This window comes from Rattus norvegicus, chromosome 14, assembly GCF_036323735.1.
Source record: "Rattus norvegicus strain BN/NHsdMcwi chromosome 14, GRCr8, whole genome shotgun sequence".
NCBI lineage: Eukaryota > Metazoa > Chordata > Mammalia > Rodentia > Muridae > Rattus > Rattus norvegicus.
In genome coordinates, this window is record NC_086032.1 from 13603247 (window position 1) to 13620757 (window position 17511).

Below are 17511 nucleotides of genomic sequence, written 5' to 3' on the forward strand. Positions count from 1 at the left end.
TATTACAAACTTTGAGATCTTTTGTAAATTGGGTAGTGAGATACACGGTGACTTTCAACCTGGTACTTTAGATCACTTGTGGAATTTTAGAATAAACTGATGTTGGTCTGTAAATCGGTTTTTCTATTACAATCAGGGTTGACAGCATTAGTGTCCACTAGTGTCCCCAACGTTCCACTACCTGATAAGGCATGCGGAATTCCAAGATCAATCTCCCATTACTAGGTGAAGACTAGCTATTTGTTCTATGCAAAGCTTCTAAGTAATTCATATGTAAACCAACGCTTGGCAAAAATTCTGTGAGTGTAGTTGTCGTTCCTGGTTATTTGAGCTTCCTAGGCCACTGTGAGGACTTGCAAGTTGGGGACAGATGGGTCTAGTCAACCTGGGGAAGCCCATATTTAGTGTCCAAAATTCAAAGTGGAGAGTAACTGAGGAAGATCTCCAACTTCAACATGTCCCCCAACCACAGCACCACACACGCAGAACCCTGCTGGTGATGCAGCCTGGTGGGAATGAGGATGCTGCTGTTACTTCCGATGGCCATGGCCCCCGAAGGAATGTCAGAAAACAAGAAAGCACTTCGAGATCTGGATTCTACCAAAATACAGAACACTGACGCTAAGGAAGGATTGAGGGAGCTAGAGTGGGTCAGAGACATCACAAGAAGACCTACAGAGTTAACTAACATGTATCTCTGGGGCTCACAGAGACTGAACCACCACCACATGCATGGGCTGGGTCCAGGCCACCTCCACCTCTGAAGCAGATGTGCGGTAAGTCACCATGTGGGTCCCCAAGTGGAGCGGGGGCTGACTCTGACTCTTATGCCTCCCTCTGGATCCCCTTCCCCCAACTGGGCTGCTGTATCTGGCCTCAGAGGGAGAGGATGTATGCAGTCCTGCTTCAGCCTGACTTGCCAGGGCAGGTTGGTACCCATGGGGAGGGGGAAACGGGGGAGTGTGAGGGTGGGATGTGGAGGAGAGGAGGAAGCGAGGGCTGTGATCCGAATGTAAAGTGAATAAATAAATAAAATTAATGAAAAACAATAAAAAAATAAAGAGGGATGGGTGTGTGAGTGTGTATTTGACAGGATCCATGTCCAGAAAAATGTAAACAATAAAAAAAATTAAAAAAAAAGGAACAGGACTTTTAGAAACTGATATTTTTTCCTCATTTTTGAAACTGTAAAAAAAAAATGTGAAAATTTACTTCTAAATGTACTAATTAAGAAAACATGATGAGCCAAAAGAGAAATTAAACAGTTTTATAGATGTCTTTGTTGTTTCTTGACACACAACATTGGGGGTCTACACACCCCCAATAATATCACAGTACAACACTTCTAGGCAGCTTCTGCGTTTCCAGCCTCTTTGGGTAAGAGCGAGTCAGTCTTCAGTAGCAAACCTTCACTGGTGGAACTACGAAGGAAGGCACGGACCACAAATGGACCTAGAACAAAGATCAGAGCCAGCCGTGACTTTCTCACTCAGAGCCCTGCGGATCAGAGCTAGGCACAGGAAAGCTGACTGACGGACTCCAGGGCTGCTGTCCTGGACAGCTCACTGCCCTAGATAGTGGTCCAGGAAACGCAGTCGCCAGAGAGCCTCAGCTTTCCTCCAGAAGGCGGTCAACACTGAAGGGAGTAGGCAGTGTTTATATCAGATGGAAATACTCTGAATATTTCTCTGAAGCAGTCAGCTCAGACAACAATGTTGAGTTACCGAACAGTTGATAAAATTCTCCACAATTTAAGACTCTTCCTAACAACAGTTAAAGGGCTTCCTCTCAAATGGCAGAAAGAGAAAAATAGTTTTTAGAGAATTTATAGTCTATTACTCTTCTCTAGCTATCTCAGAAGAGCAAAGTTCCCTGTGGAATAAAAGAATCTATGTATACACCATGTCTGTGGTGGTATTTTGGATGAAAGAATTAACAGGATATTCAATCACCAATGTGCTTAATTCTCCAGGATGGCTACAGTGGTTTGCATCTGCTTGGTCATGGGGAGTGGCACTATTTGGAGGCATGGCCTTGTTGGAGGAAGTTCATACTGTGGGAATGGGCTTTAAGGTCCTGTGCTCAAACTCCACCCAATGTAGAAGAGGGCCTGCTCATGTCTGCCTTTGATCAAGATGTAGAACTCTCAGCTCCTCCTGCACCATGCCTGCCTGGATGCTGCCATGTTTCCTACCATGATGATAATGGACTGAGCCTATGTAAGCCAGCCCCAGTTAAATGTGTGTCTTCAGCTCTGTGCCCCATTTTTTAATTGGGTTGTTTGGGTTGTTGGTGTTTAACTTCTTGAGTTCTTTATACATTTTGGATTAGTCCTCTACCAGCTACAGGGTTGGTAAAGATCCTTTCCCAATCTGTAGGCTGCAGTTTCATCCTATTGACAGTGTCCTTTGCCCTACAGAAGCTTTGCGGTTTCATGGGGCCCCATTTATCAACTGTTGACCTTAGAGCCTGAGCCATTGGTCTGGCCTCCGTATTAGAGGATGCACTTAGACTTGCAGAGACTTGATGCACCAGGGTGGGGGACACCTAGGGGTCCCCCTCCACTCAGAAGAGAAGGGGAGGGGAATAGAAGGAAGGTTTGTGGGAGAGCGTAACCGGAAGAGGGGAATGAGTGGGATGTAAAGTGAATACGTTAAAAAAATAATTAAAAATAAATAAATAAAAAGGAGGAAAAATTCATACAATACACAAAAAAGTTTGCCTTTATAATAGTGCCTTGGTCATGGTCTCCTCACAGCAATGACAAAAGTAGTTCAAACACGTGTTGTAATTAACTTGATTATTAACTAAATCCTGTAAACGCCCAGCACGGCAACTATATGGGCAGGGGGTGGAGCCTGGCACCACAGTTGTAGTTCGTGTGAGGAGCACGGCATGCTAAGGGCACGGAAGTAGGCTGTGTCCCAGCTACTACAGTACCCACGTTCTTCTCCCCAGGGCAAAAGAATCGGCCAGTTACAATGATGGCTCTCTTCCCATGAAAAAATACCTCCTTTCTTTTAAAAAGTAAAGATTAAGAAGGCCAACTGGCTTCAAACCACCATTTAATAAATGGTGTTCTTTCCTATTTAACCCATTGTAACTTTAAAGCAATTAGTTTTCTTTTAAACCTTAACACAGTTAACAGTAGAATATGCAAAGGTACAGAGCTTTGGGGGTATATTCTTTGCTACTAATAAAGACATTTTTATTTAAAACCTTATTTAAGGCTCTCAAACCTCATGATTCACGAATACAGTAATTAAGAATCCTTTGGAAAAAATAAATTGTACTTATTTAATCCCTGGAAGGACTGCAGCTATAGAACTTGTACGTTAATGCTTTGTCTCAGTATTTCATAGTTTTGAAGCATCACCGGGGTTTAAGGATGTCCTACCTCACCCAGCTACTCACCCAGATTCAGTGGTCTGTGCCTGCAGACCTCATTTATGACAGCTTGAAGATTGGCAGCTAACTGGTCACTTGGCATATCCAACTGCAAGAACCAGACACAGACATCACAATCCGGGAACTGTCCATATGTATTCTAGATGCTGTTTTCTGTGTTTACCTAATGCAATGGCATATTAAAAACTCTACTATAAAAGCAAACAAGAGCTCTACCTATGTATCTTTATATACTTATAAGTCGACAGTTACATTATACAATATATCATAGTGGGCTGTTTGTACGTTTTTCCACTTTAGGATCTGCAGTTTCCAAGTAATTTCCTGAAAGCACATCCCAAACACACACACCATGCGTTCACCCCAAACTAGGAACGTTCTCTTTAACTTCTGTGTGTATGGGGGGTGGGGCTAGCGCATCTGTGCACGCGTGGGCTGAAGCCAGCAGCCAACATTGGATGCCTCCCTTTACTGCTCCACGTTATGGAGTTCCTCGATGAAGCTGAAGCTCACCCGTCTGGTGAGGCTGGCTGGCCACTGGGCTGCAGGAGTCCTCCTGTCTCTGTCTTCCCAGGGCCAGTGTTAGACATGTGACACCAGGCTTGAGAAGTAATGCTATATTTCATATCAGCAAAGTATACTCAGGAACATGTCTTAAACGTTTTAGGTCATGCAAACTTGTTCAGGAAAAATGCCTACCAGCACGCAAAAATGAAACCTCTGCTTTAGGGTCTTCAGAGATGTCTGACTAAGAAAGGTAAAGAGAGAAGAAAGACTCCTGAAGAAACAGCACTCCTGGGCCAGTGTGAGAGCCACTGTACTAAGTTTGAATATTTTGTGGGACTATGGATTACAGTGGCAAAAATTATTTCAACCTTTGCAGAGAATAAAAATTTAAAAAGCAAGACACATATAAATTAACTTTAAATAATGCACACTCCTTCTGAAACAGCTAGTTTCTGTATGTTAAGTGTAACATGAGCAAACCACAGACAGGCTGTTATTCACAGCTTTGACATTTGCACTGCTATAGGAACCACTCTCTGAGACGGCTTGTCCGTCTGTTTCTAGTGTCTGAGGTGAATCACTAGAAAACAGAAACTCTGACACCCCATTTGCTCATCAGGTTTCAGTCTTTCTACATTTGAGTATATAAAGCAAAGTCTCAGGGCTAAAAATTATCACGGAAAAAAAAAATAGCTGTTTCACTGCCACAAGACATGCATTATAAATAGTATTTATCTTTATAAGAACAAAAATAAGTAGTTTTCCCGAATTAGTTTTACACAAAACACTTAAGTCAATGTATAGTATCATACCTGATAAAGTGATTTACATGTATCGTTAAGTTTAAAGTAATTTATATGAAAATTCTACAGCAAAGATGGTATAATTTTTAAACTAATTTCCCATTTAAAAGTATTACAATCAGTTATTTATTGTCAGATTATTTCATGGTATGTCATATCCATATATCCATGTACTTTCTCCTCCCCCCTCTCTCCCCTCTCCCTCTCCCCCCTCTCTCCATGTATATTATAAATCAGGGTTAGAGAGGGGCTTGGCAGGCAGACACTCAACTACAAATCTGATGGCCTGAGTCCAGCCCACACGGTGGAGGAGAATTGACTTCTGCAGACTGTTCTTTGACCTCCACGAGTGTGCTGTGGCATGTTTGTATATGTACACATACACATAATGCATAAATAAATGTATTAAAATTTATAGATTTTTATTGCACCAGAAGAAAGGAAATATTAAGTCTGACTGATGTTGACTTGACAGCTGCTCACCAGAGGGCCCAGCTCCAGGTCACGGCTCCCATCCATCTGTGACTCCACTTCCAGGGGATCTGATGCCCGTCTGACCTCTATGAGCACTGCATTCATGCCCACCCACATATAAAGTAGAAATAAGTGTTTTTAGAGTGGCCAGCTCCTGTGACTATGAGTCCTAACATGATTCTGATAACATTCTATAATCTTCAGGTGACTAGGACTGCAGAGGATGCCACCTTGGGTAAGCACTACTAACCATCTGACTCCAAACCCACTCCAAATGCAATATTCTAGAATTAAATCAAGTGTGGTTTAACAGAGAGCATCTACTTCCCATGACCCACAACAGTGTAAACTGAGACCACACATCTTTACAGGACATTAACTAAAGTTGTAAGAACAAGAATTGATTGCATAACTCCATTTAATGGGATCTTACTTTGGGTTAAGTGTTTAAGCATCTACACAGATTCATTCATTTCTCCAAGAACTCAGTGAAGCAAATATTATTATTATTACCCCTCACTTAATATTAAAAGTTGAGAAGCAGAAAACAAAACCAGTTTATGCAAGAGCACGTGCAAGTCAGGACTGGAGGCACATTATGTAACCCTGCACTGGGGAGGCTGAGGCAACAGGATCATTAATTTGAGGCCAGCTTGTTCTACACAGCAAATTCTAGGCCATCCTAGACTGCATAGAGGGGCCCTGTTTCGAAACGAAAACAAACGCAAACACCAAAGCACAGGCACGTGAAAAGCAGCCCCGAAGCCCCGTGTCTAAGGAAAATGGCCTCCACTCCCACTACTCAGTGGCTTGTGATCCCAACAGTTACAATGTGCAAGTGCTCTGAAAAGCAGATGGGTCTGCTGTGAGACAAAAGGAGGAGAGGGACTGTAAAGGACTTGCAGTCTAGCCACCATGTGCCTCTCTAATTAATGAGTAGGCACCAGAAGGGACGAGAGGAAGAGGTGAGGACACACTTCAGGACAAACCAGAATCTTAAAGGAGGAAGAATTTCCAAGGACAGGAGGGATGCTCTAGTCCGAAGAACCAACAGGAGGTGGATCAGGTGACAAGGTTAGAGAACGGCGTGACTGTGGAGGAGAGTGTGTGTGCTGATGTCCCCACAGAGGTGGAAGACTTCCACTCCAAAGTGTTAACTAGCTCTTAACACACTGGCTGCAGAACCCGTGCAATTCCAAGTCCTCATCTGTCAACAAGTCGCAAACCAGACTTCCATGTCATACCTTCCAGCTTCAAAACCCTAATTTCAGTAAAACCAAACCACTATTTGGGCTCAACAAAATAAATCCGAGAACCAAAATCTTAAAGCCAGCCTTTGCATTTTACCATGAAAGGGTTAGGAAATAGAGAATTGGAGATTGATTCTAGTGAGAATTAAAAGCAAAGACTTCAGGATTTATGTTACCAACAGTAAGGGATGACTTAATGTTGCCAAGCAGATGAACCACATTTCTTATCTGCTTTAGAAAGGATTCTGGAGGAAGTGCATAAAGGCAGGACTTGGCACACTTTCTTTGTAAATGGTGACATAGTAAATATGTATGGCTTTGCAAGCCAAATGGGCTCTGTTACAACTGCTCAAGGCGACTGCTGGAACAAAACAGAAGTTAAAACAATATATAAAAGAGTGCAGCTGTGTTCCAACAAACCTTTCCTTACAAACCAGGTGGACAGCTGGGCTCTGCCCAGAGTCAAGCTTGCTGGTCTTTGGCACTGAAAACAGAACTAAGAGATATTTACAAAGTGATTGAGCAAAAACAACCATTGCTGTCTTCCAGAGCATGTCTGTGCCATGTTACTATCTTTTTTAATTTTTTATAACACTATGTTTTTTTTATTCAATAGACTTTTAGTTTTTAGGCTTTTTGAGACTTTTTTTTCCTGTCTACTATGCAGATGAGGCAAAATATGTTTTATTTGGCTAAGAATTGCATTGCAATTTAAAAATAATGGTAGGAAAAATTCCTAGCAACAGCTGTTATAAATTTATACGTGCATTTAAAACAAGCTCTTTAGGGTTGATGACAGGGCCCAAATCTAGAAAATAGAAAAAAATAGAAAATGTAGTGTCCTATACTCTACATATAAGAAAATACCAATAGTTGAGGCCACCCTACTGCCTTCTCTACCAATTCAAGTAGAATCAAAAGTTAGGAGAGATGGCTCCAGATACCTCACTTGTAGAAAAAGAGACTCTCAGGAAGATGAGGCTGCTGGTAGAATGTGGTATGTGGAGTTCAAGCCATCAGGAGACGGCTAGAAAACACCGACAAACCAGTGACTCCCAGATAAGCAGAAGCACCCACCTTCCCCTCCACACACTCTGCCGAGCCAGTCTATACCGGAGCCTGGCGAGATCAGGCCTGGAAGAGGTGCTGGAGGCAAAGGCAGCTTAGGCCCATGGACTCCAAGGTCTAGGGCAAGAGAAGGCTGAGAACCTAGTAACCCTCTCTATTCAGGTCACTAAGGTATAAAAGCCGCCTCTAAATTGGGCAAAGGAAGTCTCTAGATATGAGACTACTATTAGAAACCAGACAAACTACTCTTCAAATCACTAACAGCCTAAATAAGGGCCATGATGTCTGCCTAATGGACAGGGGAAGTTGTACTGGGCACAGCTGGAAGCAGTGAATGGGAAAAAATATTCCACATTTTAATTTCAATAAATGCAGATTTCTTTTCAATAAACTACTCATTTATACACAGGCAAAGGACATATTCTGCATGTACTAGAAATGAAAATTTATATTCATTGAAGCAATTTAATAGCAATGAGATATTAGCAGCAATCTAATGCCCAACAAAAGAAATAAGGTTGAATAAATTATTATATATCTATCACAAGAGACTATAAAACAGCCATTAAAATTCTTTGCAAGAGTTTTTATGAGTAGGAAGGAGTTTAAGACACAGTGTTTAGGACATCAAACTCAGTATGTAATAGGAATACAGAAACCAAAATAGTAGATGCTTGGGTAAAGGCAGTAATGAGGAGCCTGACGCTACTACCAGGGATTACAGGCTTTCAGTCATCCTTGTATTCTTCCCTATGCTGTTTCTCAAATACCCTTTATGTACACAGATTCCCCCAATAAACATGGCCTTTTATTCAGTATTTAAAGTTACAGAACCCAGGGGCTGAGCAGTTGAGAGCATTTGTCTTCCTGAGACCCTGGTTCTGTTCCAAGCGTCCACACAGCAGCTTGCATCCTCCAGGGTACTCATGCGGACACACTTCCTGTCTGCTCTTCTGACCACACACGTGCAAAGAGAACTGCAAATGGATATCCGACATATCGTTTGGTAGTGACTGAAGTATTTCATTCTCACTAGCAATTTGTAAGAGCTCGTTTCTCCACATTTTCACCAACACTTACTTTACACACTTACACACACATTGACGACAGCTATCCTAAAAGGTGTAAATCAGTGTCCCACTGTGATTTTAACCAGTACTCTCCTGAAGGCTGCTGCTGCTTCTGTCTTCTTTGTTTTTGGTCATTTATGTCTCCTTTGAAGGCAGATGTGTCTGAAGCTGGGGTCACTTTAAAACTTAGCGGCTATATTTTTTTATAACAGTATAGTATTTAAAAGTATATATAGTATGTAAGAAGTAGAGAGGGCAAAATCCCCTCCATCCTTTTTAAAAGCAAACACTGTGTACACGGAGATGGCAAATACTCTCCCTGTGCACTGACATGTCAAGTTTAATCTTTATGAATCCAATTTGTCTTTTTTGTTGACTGCATTTTTTATGTCTGTATGAAACCTTTTAAATGTTATCTGAGCTTTTGTGTCTATCAAGAGTTTATAGTTTTTACCACTGAGTCCTGTCACACGGTATGAAAGTACCAGAGATGGATTTAGTCCATCTAAACAGGACATGCATGGGTTCACTTTGCAGTTACAGGCTGAGCGCCACACAACGTAAAACGTGGAGCTGCGTTTGTGGTGTAGTTGGTCCAGGGCTGGTACCACACACAAGGTGTAAGTGTGACCGGAAGCCCTTCCTTCCTAAACCAGGCATGGCAGCCCATTCCTGCAGCCCAGCACGCAGACAGTGGAGGCAGGGGACAGAAACAGCAACTCATACACAATTTCAGATGAAAAGGTCTTTTGAGGTCACTCTGGGCTACATACAAAAGAGCCCGTCTCAAAAACAGTAAAATAAAATAAATTCTGAAATGTCCCCAAATCGTTTTTCTTTGAGACAGATGGACACTCTTGAGGGGGCACTGACTCATCATGTGGCCTAGGCTGGTCTTAACCTCTCAAAGGCTCTTTTACCGCAGTGTCTCCTGAGTGCTAGGATTATAGATCGTACACAATCACACCCAACTAAAAATATCTGAGAATTTGGACCAACAAAGTGAAGATTCTTTAAATACTGCATTTTGGAACACGCTAGATTTTCTGGTGATGAAACTCACCTAGTAAAGTCTTCAAATATACCAAAGAAACAAAACAAGCAAAAACTGCAGGTCCCTAAGTATTTCCAGTAGGGTATACTTGACTGACAAGTAAGCACCTATGTTCAGATATCTGTGAATCTGAGATTTCATTTACTTTAGAAGGTTTGTCTGTAGGGTAAACTCCTGGGTACAACAGCTGGCCAACACCAGACAGGCCAGTGTATGGTTAGCTCTCTAACACAGCAGCGAGCTGTTCTCCACAGCGGCTGCCCTCTGTGTGAGCCTAGGCACAGTTTTTAGCCCTCCACAGTCCCACGTTAACTTCCATGCGGTGCTCCTTCCAGGCTCCACTGACAGGGACCTCTGATCTCTGCCACTGTACCTGAGCTGTCCTTCCCTTTGTCTTTTCTAGGGGGGGGGCTGTCTTCAGACTGACTGATCTCTATGATCTATAGACTGACTGATTTCTATGATCTATAGACTGACTGATTCCTATGATCTGTACTCAAGTTCTTTGACTCCTCCATCTGTAGTCCCCACTTTTATCCTCAGGAATTTCTCGTTCATTCTAGGGCCGCACTCATGTGCACTGCTGAACGCAGGCCTGATACCAATGACAGGAGACACGGAGGACGCACCGACACGGAGGACACACCGACAGCCTGGTGTTCTCCTCCAAACTGCTACTGCATACGCACCAACACCGTCCAGGTTTTCCCACAGCTACATTCAGTGGGAATGACAAAGTGTACAGGACAATTACACCATCCCACCTGGACCGAGAACCTCTCAGGCTTATATGTATGTATCTAATATTTTAGGGTTGGCAAATGTGTTTGGTAAAGGGCTGGATCCTATTTCAGTATTCAGGTCTTCAATTTTAAGGGTCATATATGATTATTGCTATTAAATTTGTTAAAAGACCACTTTTTAAAGTTTTTTTTATAATTATGTGTCAATTTATGTGTTCATGTGGCTATATGCATGTGAGTAGGGATGCCCCTGGCCACCAGAGCCCCTGGACCTGGAGTTACTGGAGTTGTAAGTAGCCAAAGTGGGTGCTGGGATCTTGGGTGAATACAGTTTCTCCTGTTGTAGCACCACACCCTTGAGATTTCAATTTTACTTCCGACAAGCTTTATCTCCTGTATTTTACATTCTGTGGTGAATTTTCTTATCTTTGTAATCTCTTCATTTATCATACATATACCATACTGTACAAAAAATAATACAAGGAGACGTTAGTTGGCTGGAAAGAAAGAGGGAAAAAAGAAGATGTGATGATGAGTCATGAGCCAATGGCTGGCTCCCTTTCACAGAGGTATTTGATGGTATCTGACAATCGATATTCTTTCCTACCACTAATTTAATTTATGGACCTAGTTACTGTAAAACAAACCTTCACATTCCAAATCCTACCACATTCACACCTTGTTTAGGTGAATTCCATCCAGCACGCTCACTTTTCCTGTTGTGACGTGCTCCTTCCCTGTCCTGAGAGCTCACGTTCCGACAGAAGACCTGACTGTGTTCACGGCCCTGTCTTGCACTTGTTGGTTTTGCTACCTTACAGTTCAGCTTTGATCAGATGCCAGGCTGAAAACATTCTCGCCTCAGGACATCTCACCATTATATAAACACGCGGAGTGATGCCCATGAACAGACCATGTCTACAACGTCAAACATGTCTTTTACTTTAAAAAGAAGGCAAAAATAGCACATCAAAGGTGCTACTGCTATACTACACAGTTCAAAGCTCCAAATATATCTGAAACCCAGACAAGACATGCTAGTTAAATTAGGGCTTGACATCCTCTGTGTAATCAGATTTTAGTTGTCTGCCCTCTTTCTTCTTTCACAGCAAACAAGATTAGGTTTGATTATTTATGAACACATTAAAAGCATATTCTTCATAATTTCACCCATTTCTATTAAAGTTTTTTGCAATTTATTCTTAAATATTCTGGAGCTTATGTACTAATTATATATTAATATAAATTAAATAAATGTAACTTTTAGAATAAAAACAGTTGTATTCATATTTTTAAAATATGCGCTTTCTTTTTGTTCTTTTTTGTCTTTTGAGACCAAGTTTCAATTCTGTAGCCTTGGCTGTGCAGAAGCTTGTGATTCTCCTCCATCAACCACTTAAGCTCTGGGGTCACAGGCAGGCACTAGCATGCCCAGCTCAGGTAACTTCTGAATACTACTTTGTTTTGTGTCATAGACTTGAGTTCATGTGTGCATGTATGCATATGTGCAGGATGTGTGTACATATGGGCCTCTGTGTGGATGCAGGCAATGTTGGGTGTTTCTTTTAATCATACTCCACCTCATTTGTTGAAATAGTTTCTTACTGAACCTGGAGCTCAACAATTTGGCAAGACCAAAGTAGCCAGAGCCCCAAGGATCCTCCAGTCTCTAGCTCCCGGCAAGTGCTACTATGTCAGGATTTTCAAGGGGGAGTGGGATCTGGACTCAGGACTTTATGCTTGTACAGAAAACACTTACCAAGTGAGTCATCTTCCAGACCCCCGACTTACGTTATTTTTCTAGTCCACTAGTAGGAATCTGTCTAGCGATGTAAGAAAGCTGTGGGAAAAGAGAGACTCGCTACAAGAGGAAACATGCATGGTGTTGCTGTAATCAAAGCTGGTTAAACTGCATGTCACCAAGAAGGCCAAGATCTACTGCCAACTATGAAGTGATAAAAACTTTATACTAGTTCACATGCATTTCCCACCAAACTAATTCTTTTACGTCTTTCTGACATGCTGTTAGAAAACCAAAAAAGAGAAGATAGGAAAAGGGGTGGGGGTGGAGTAGAGAAATAGAAAGAAAACAAAAAATTCAAAAGGTTTATTAACCTTGGGAAAAAAGATTGAAAGCTAAATCTGAAAATAAATATAAAAATTGATAAATTGTAAATTATATTTGATGTCTCATAACTCTCAGAGCATCAGAGATGAGCAACTAGCTCTTGAGTCCAAATACAAATGTCCAAAATACAGAGAGAACCAGTATGAAGCTGGTCTGGATGCTTTACCACACACTATTAACTTTGAGCCAAGCCTCTGTCTCCTCTGAGCCAGAGGATGAGGCTTCCTTATCTATCCTGGGAACCAAAGACAAGAAACAGGGATAGAGGGAAAAGGAAGAGGGACCTCTTAGCATTCCATATATGGGATATGTGCTTGAGAGTTATGGTCAGGGGTCATACATTCCAAATGTATGGAATATGCATGTGATGATTATGGTTAGGACTCACACATTCCATAAAGACAGATTTTTATCTATTTTGTTGACAAATTTGCCTCTACAATAGTCATGCAATATGCAGTAAATTAAGAAATGAGTCATGAGTCTCTGAGTCACGACTAATACACAGCCATTTAGTCAAAAGAAATGTGCAAATATATATACGAATGCTCTGCATGCCATGGAAAGTCCGCTGTTGATCCCAAAAGGGATTCCTGAGGTCCGGAGCATCTGAACAAAAGGCTTTCCTATTAAGAATGACGGCCTTTACAATGTATAAACGATTTGGGGACATATTCTAAATATATTCACAATTCTATGCACTGCTACATCAAAATAGTTTCTTACTTGTGTTTGGACATCTCAGAGTGTTTGAGCACATCCTCCTTTATGGGTTCTGTCTTTTAACTTGTTCTAACACCCAGAAGAAACACTGTTTCTGTAACATCCCAAGCCTTTTCTTCCTCAGAGCCTTCACACCTCCTGGTCCCTCTCCCAAGAACACCTTCTTCTCTCCTACCTTCTAAAAATCAGTTTCCATGTAAATGTCACTTCTTATGGATGCCCTCCCTAACCAAAGCCATCTAAATAACATCCCATGCACACACACATATCACCACAACCATCACCTTCTCCTCTTCCTCCTCGTCTTCCTCCTCTGCTGCTGCTTAAGCATATACATACGTACATACATACATACATACATACACACATATATACATTTTTATGTAATATCTATAGCCTCTGAAGGCAAGCACTTTTGTGTTTATTCACAGTAGTATACTCCAGTTAAGAAGTTGTTAAAACTCAGGAGATGTCAAGGATAGGTGTGTATGCTTTGTGATAGAGAGAATAGTAAGGAAGGAGCAAACACTGAAGTGGCAAAGTATCACATCGTGTCAGCCCGTGACAGGACACTAAAGAGATCCTTAGATGTGTACTAGCATTGCTGTGTTAGTTGCCTAAGTCACTCACCACAAGACGAATGGGAGGACACAAGACACAACAGAGAGAGTGAGAGCAAAACAACATGGAGGAAACAGAGCGTGGTTTGGACATATCTGTTACTAAAAAAGCCACACTTTTCGTGTTTACATATCAACTTCTTGCTCAGTGGAACCCCAGGTAAAGAATTCTCTTTGCTCAGCATTTTCCTTTTGAGGAGGAAAGACATTAACTGCTGTTAAGGTTTTATAAAGCAACAGAGTCCAAGAAATGTATAGAGTTTTACTCTACTTTGTCATCTGAAATGCTGTGAGCAGGAGTTAATTTCAAAGAACACAAGGAGTCCCTAGTAGTCTAAGATAAATGAATAGCACGAGTATTTCTGATCTTATATGTCAGGAAACAGTACAGTGAAAAAAACTTATTAAAAATTCTGTTTGGGTGGAAATACACATTTGTAAAGAATTTAGAGGCTCACTGTAATAAAAACAATATGGCCTTGGCATGTAAACAGAGTAATAATTCAAAATTGAAGACCAAACCATGAGTATATATAACTTCTGCCATTTAACACTGCACAAAGATGCCAAATACATACATTCAACAAGTGGTGCTGGGGAAACTGGACGTCCGCATGCAGAAGGATTAAATTAGACCTGCATCTATCACCTTGTCCAAGACTAATTCTACATGGAGCGCAGGCCTGACGCCTGAGACACTGAAGTTAACAGAAGGTACCGTAGGCAATGCCGACATGACATAGGCAGAGGAAAGGGCTTTCTGAACAGGACCATTTGTCAGAGAACTGAGGCCTAATGAGTGACAAGCTGGACTTCACGGAACAAAAAAGCTTCTGAAACAACTCTGAACAGTTTGAGAAACAATCAACCAGCTAACAAGAAACAACAGAATAGAAGAGAATTTTTGCCAGCTATACATCTGACAGAATTAATATTCAGACTATATAAAAAACTTTTAAAAGTCAAAAAATCAAATTATAGATTTAAGGAGGGGGGGCGGTGGCGCTGGGGCCTGAACAGAGAGTTCTCAGATGAAGGGAAAGAATGGCTAAGAAATATCTACAAAGACGTTCATCCTTAGAAATCAGAGCAAAACCTTGGAGATTTCACCTTATCCCAATCCAAAGAGCAGAGATCAACAACAGCAGCCAGCAGTGCTGAAGGGGTGTGGGGAAAGGGAACTCTCATTCAGTACTGGCGAAACTGAAAACTGGTAGTGACTCTGGGTGAGCGTGGAAAATCCTCAAAAGCTAAACATAAATCTACTGTGTGGTCGAGGCACACCACTCCTTGGCACATACCCCCAAAGGACACACATCCTGCTCTACACACTGCTCAGCCATGCTTACTGTTTCTCTCTTCACAACAGCTAGAAAATGGAAGGAACCTAAATGTACTTCAACTAACAGACAGTGAAAATATGGTACCCACGCACCTATTCAGATGTGACCTTTGCAGTGGGTATGGAACTAGAAAAGATCATACTGAGAGGAAACCCAGACCCAGAAAGACAGACGCCACAGGCTCTCATCTGATGCTCCTACCTCCAAATCGTCTGATGTGAACATGTGAGTAGCTGCAGAAAGGGCCACTGGGGTGGGGAGAGCAACACAGAAGGTAAATGCTGTGCACAAGCAAGCTGGGTGGAGACATGGGGAGAAGGAAGGGAGGTAAACACAGAAGACTTCTAATAACAGGAAGAATGACTGACGATATCTTAATGAGTCATAGTATTGACAATGCCTACATTTCCTATACTACATGTAAGTCAGTACATACACACATATATATAAGTTAAATGGAAACATTCCATCTGGGCTGACAATGCTCCCTGTAAGAACCACAGGGCATCTACCAAAGTCCTAACACTGGGTGTGAAAAGCCCTCTTTTGAGTTGTCGGTCAGAATTGTCCAAGAGACTCTAAAACAAATCCGCTATTGCTATTGCCCTTCTTTGGCCCCTGCCCAGATGTGAAAGGTAAGTCCCTATGGCTGAAGACCACACACTTCATACACAGGGCCGAAGGGTCGGAATGATCTGGATGCCTACTCCCTGAGGACTGGTTTTCACCATACCAGAAGGTACCACGCAAGCATCCACGGGATGGATACAACCAATAGCCTTACCTAGGCTACTACAACCCTAAGAGGGCAATAGTGGTACACGTACTGTGGCAGTAACCAACAGCTCTCTAATTAACTGGTCCACTCAGCAAGAGAAAACCTAGTCAAGTACCCAGTGCTGGCAAAGTCATGGATCTTGGAAGAGAACATACAGACCAATTTACTTAAGTAAGCACATTGCCTAACTATAGTCTATATATTTGTTCTTATACCAGGCAAGCATAGTCTTCACCCCCTATCAAGAGAACTTCTCTTTGCAACAAATGGAGACAATTACAGAAAACCAAAGCTGACCACTATTACCTTTTTTTTTTTTTTTCTTTAGAAACAAAGTCTTGCTACACAGCCCAGACTGGCCTTAAATACACAATCCTACTACCTTGGTGTCTCTACTGCTAAGATTTTAGTAAAGTCCACTGTGTTCAGATTCAACAGGATTACTGGTAGTTGTGTGGTGGGGGCAGGGTGAGGGAGCAGCTGTGTGCACACCGCAGCAGACTTGTGGGCTTAGAGGACAACTCTGCGGAGTCAGTTCTCTCGTTCCACTTCCGGGTCTAAAGACTAAACTCAGGTGCCAGGCTTGTGTGTCAAGCGCCATTAGCCCGAGTCAGCTCACTAGCTCCAAATGGGTTTTTTAAGCTATTAAAAGTACACATGGGACTCAGTAAGTTATTTAAAATGAAAAAAAAAAAAAAAAGAACAAAGCATGAAGGTGAGAGAAGACGGTCTGGGGTGGGGGTGGGGGGAGGATATAATTAGCATGTCAAAGAATAAAGCACATTTTTAAAGTACATGTGAATATTTTACGTCTGTAACCGAATCTGGTATCTTCTAAAACAGCAAAGGACCAGTAACTATCAATGATAGACCGTCTGCCCATCATAAACGCAGGCGTAACAGGTAAGTAATGGACGGGGCATTCACTCAGATGTCTCCCTGTTACTTGTGACAATACTGAATGCCTAGCCTCTTTTCTACAATGATGTGTATTAACTCTTTAAGTAAATTTGAACTTTAATTATGTAGCAAATTAACACTTGAGTATGACTGACCTCTATCTGACTGGGGAAACAAAAGCATGTTAATTTATTAAAAACATCTTTCTACAAGCTCTAGTATATATATATATAAATAAATAAATAAAATACAGTGTCATTTATTCTAGAGAGGCTAGAAAACTGCTTTTTTGCTCTTGTAAGTTTGTGGGGGTTTTGTGGTTTTATTTTTATTTTTTAAGATCTATGATGTCATTCCTTGCATTCTTAAGAGAAAGGTACCCATGAATTTACACCTACATCAATCATGCATAACCTACCAAACCAACAAAAAAGGCCAAGTTTGGGGATTTTGGGGGTTGGGGATTTAGCTCAGTGGTAGAGCGTTTGCCTAGCAAGCGCAAGGCCCTGGGTTCAGTCCCCAGCTCCGAAAAAAAGAAAAGGGGAAAAAAAAAAAAAAGTCAAGTTTGTTAATATCCAGCAGCAGTGAGAATAAGAACTGTAGATTCATTCTTGTATGGATTATATATTAGTGTGCTCACTC

General features: G+C 41.6%; 1 protein-coding gene across 4 annotated transcripts in view; it reads right to left on the reverse strand.

The window, feature by feature from the left end:
• Positions 1 to 1251: 1251 nt before the first annotated feature.
• The window catches only part of Mrpl1 (mitochondrial ribosomal protein L1), a 59136-nt gene continuing 42876 nt past the window's right edge, over positions 1252 to 17511 (reverse strand). For 2 of the 4 annotated variants that reach the window (XM_039091672.2, XM_039091670.2), the window contains exons 7-8: positions 3415 to 3496; positions 1252 to 1452 (exon numbers count right to left, since the gene is read on the reverse strand). In XM_039091672.2, the coding sequence (XP_038947600.1) occupies positions 1346 to 1452; positions 3415 to 3496 (189 nt within the window). In that variant the 3' untranslated portion in view covers positions 1252 to 1345. 4 annotated transcript variants of the gene reach the window in all.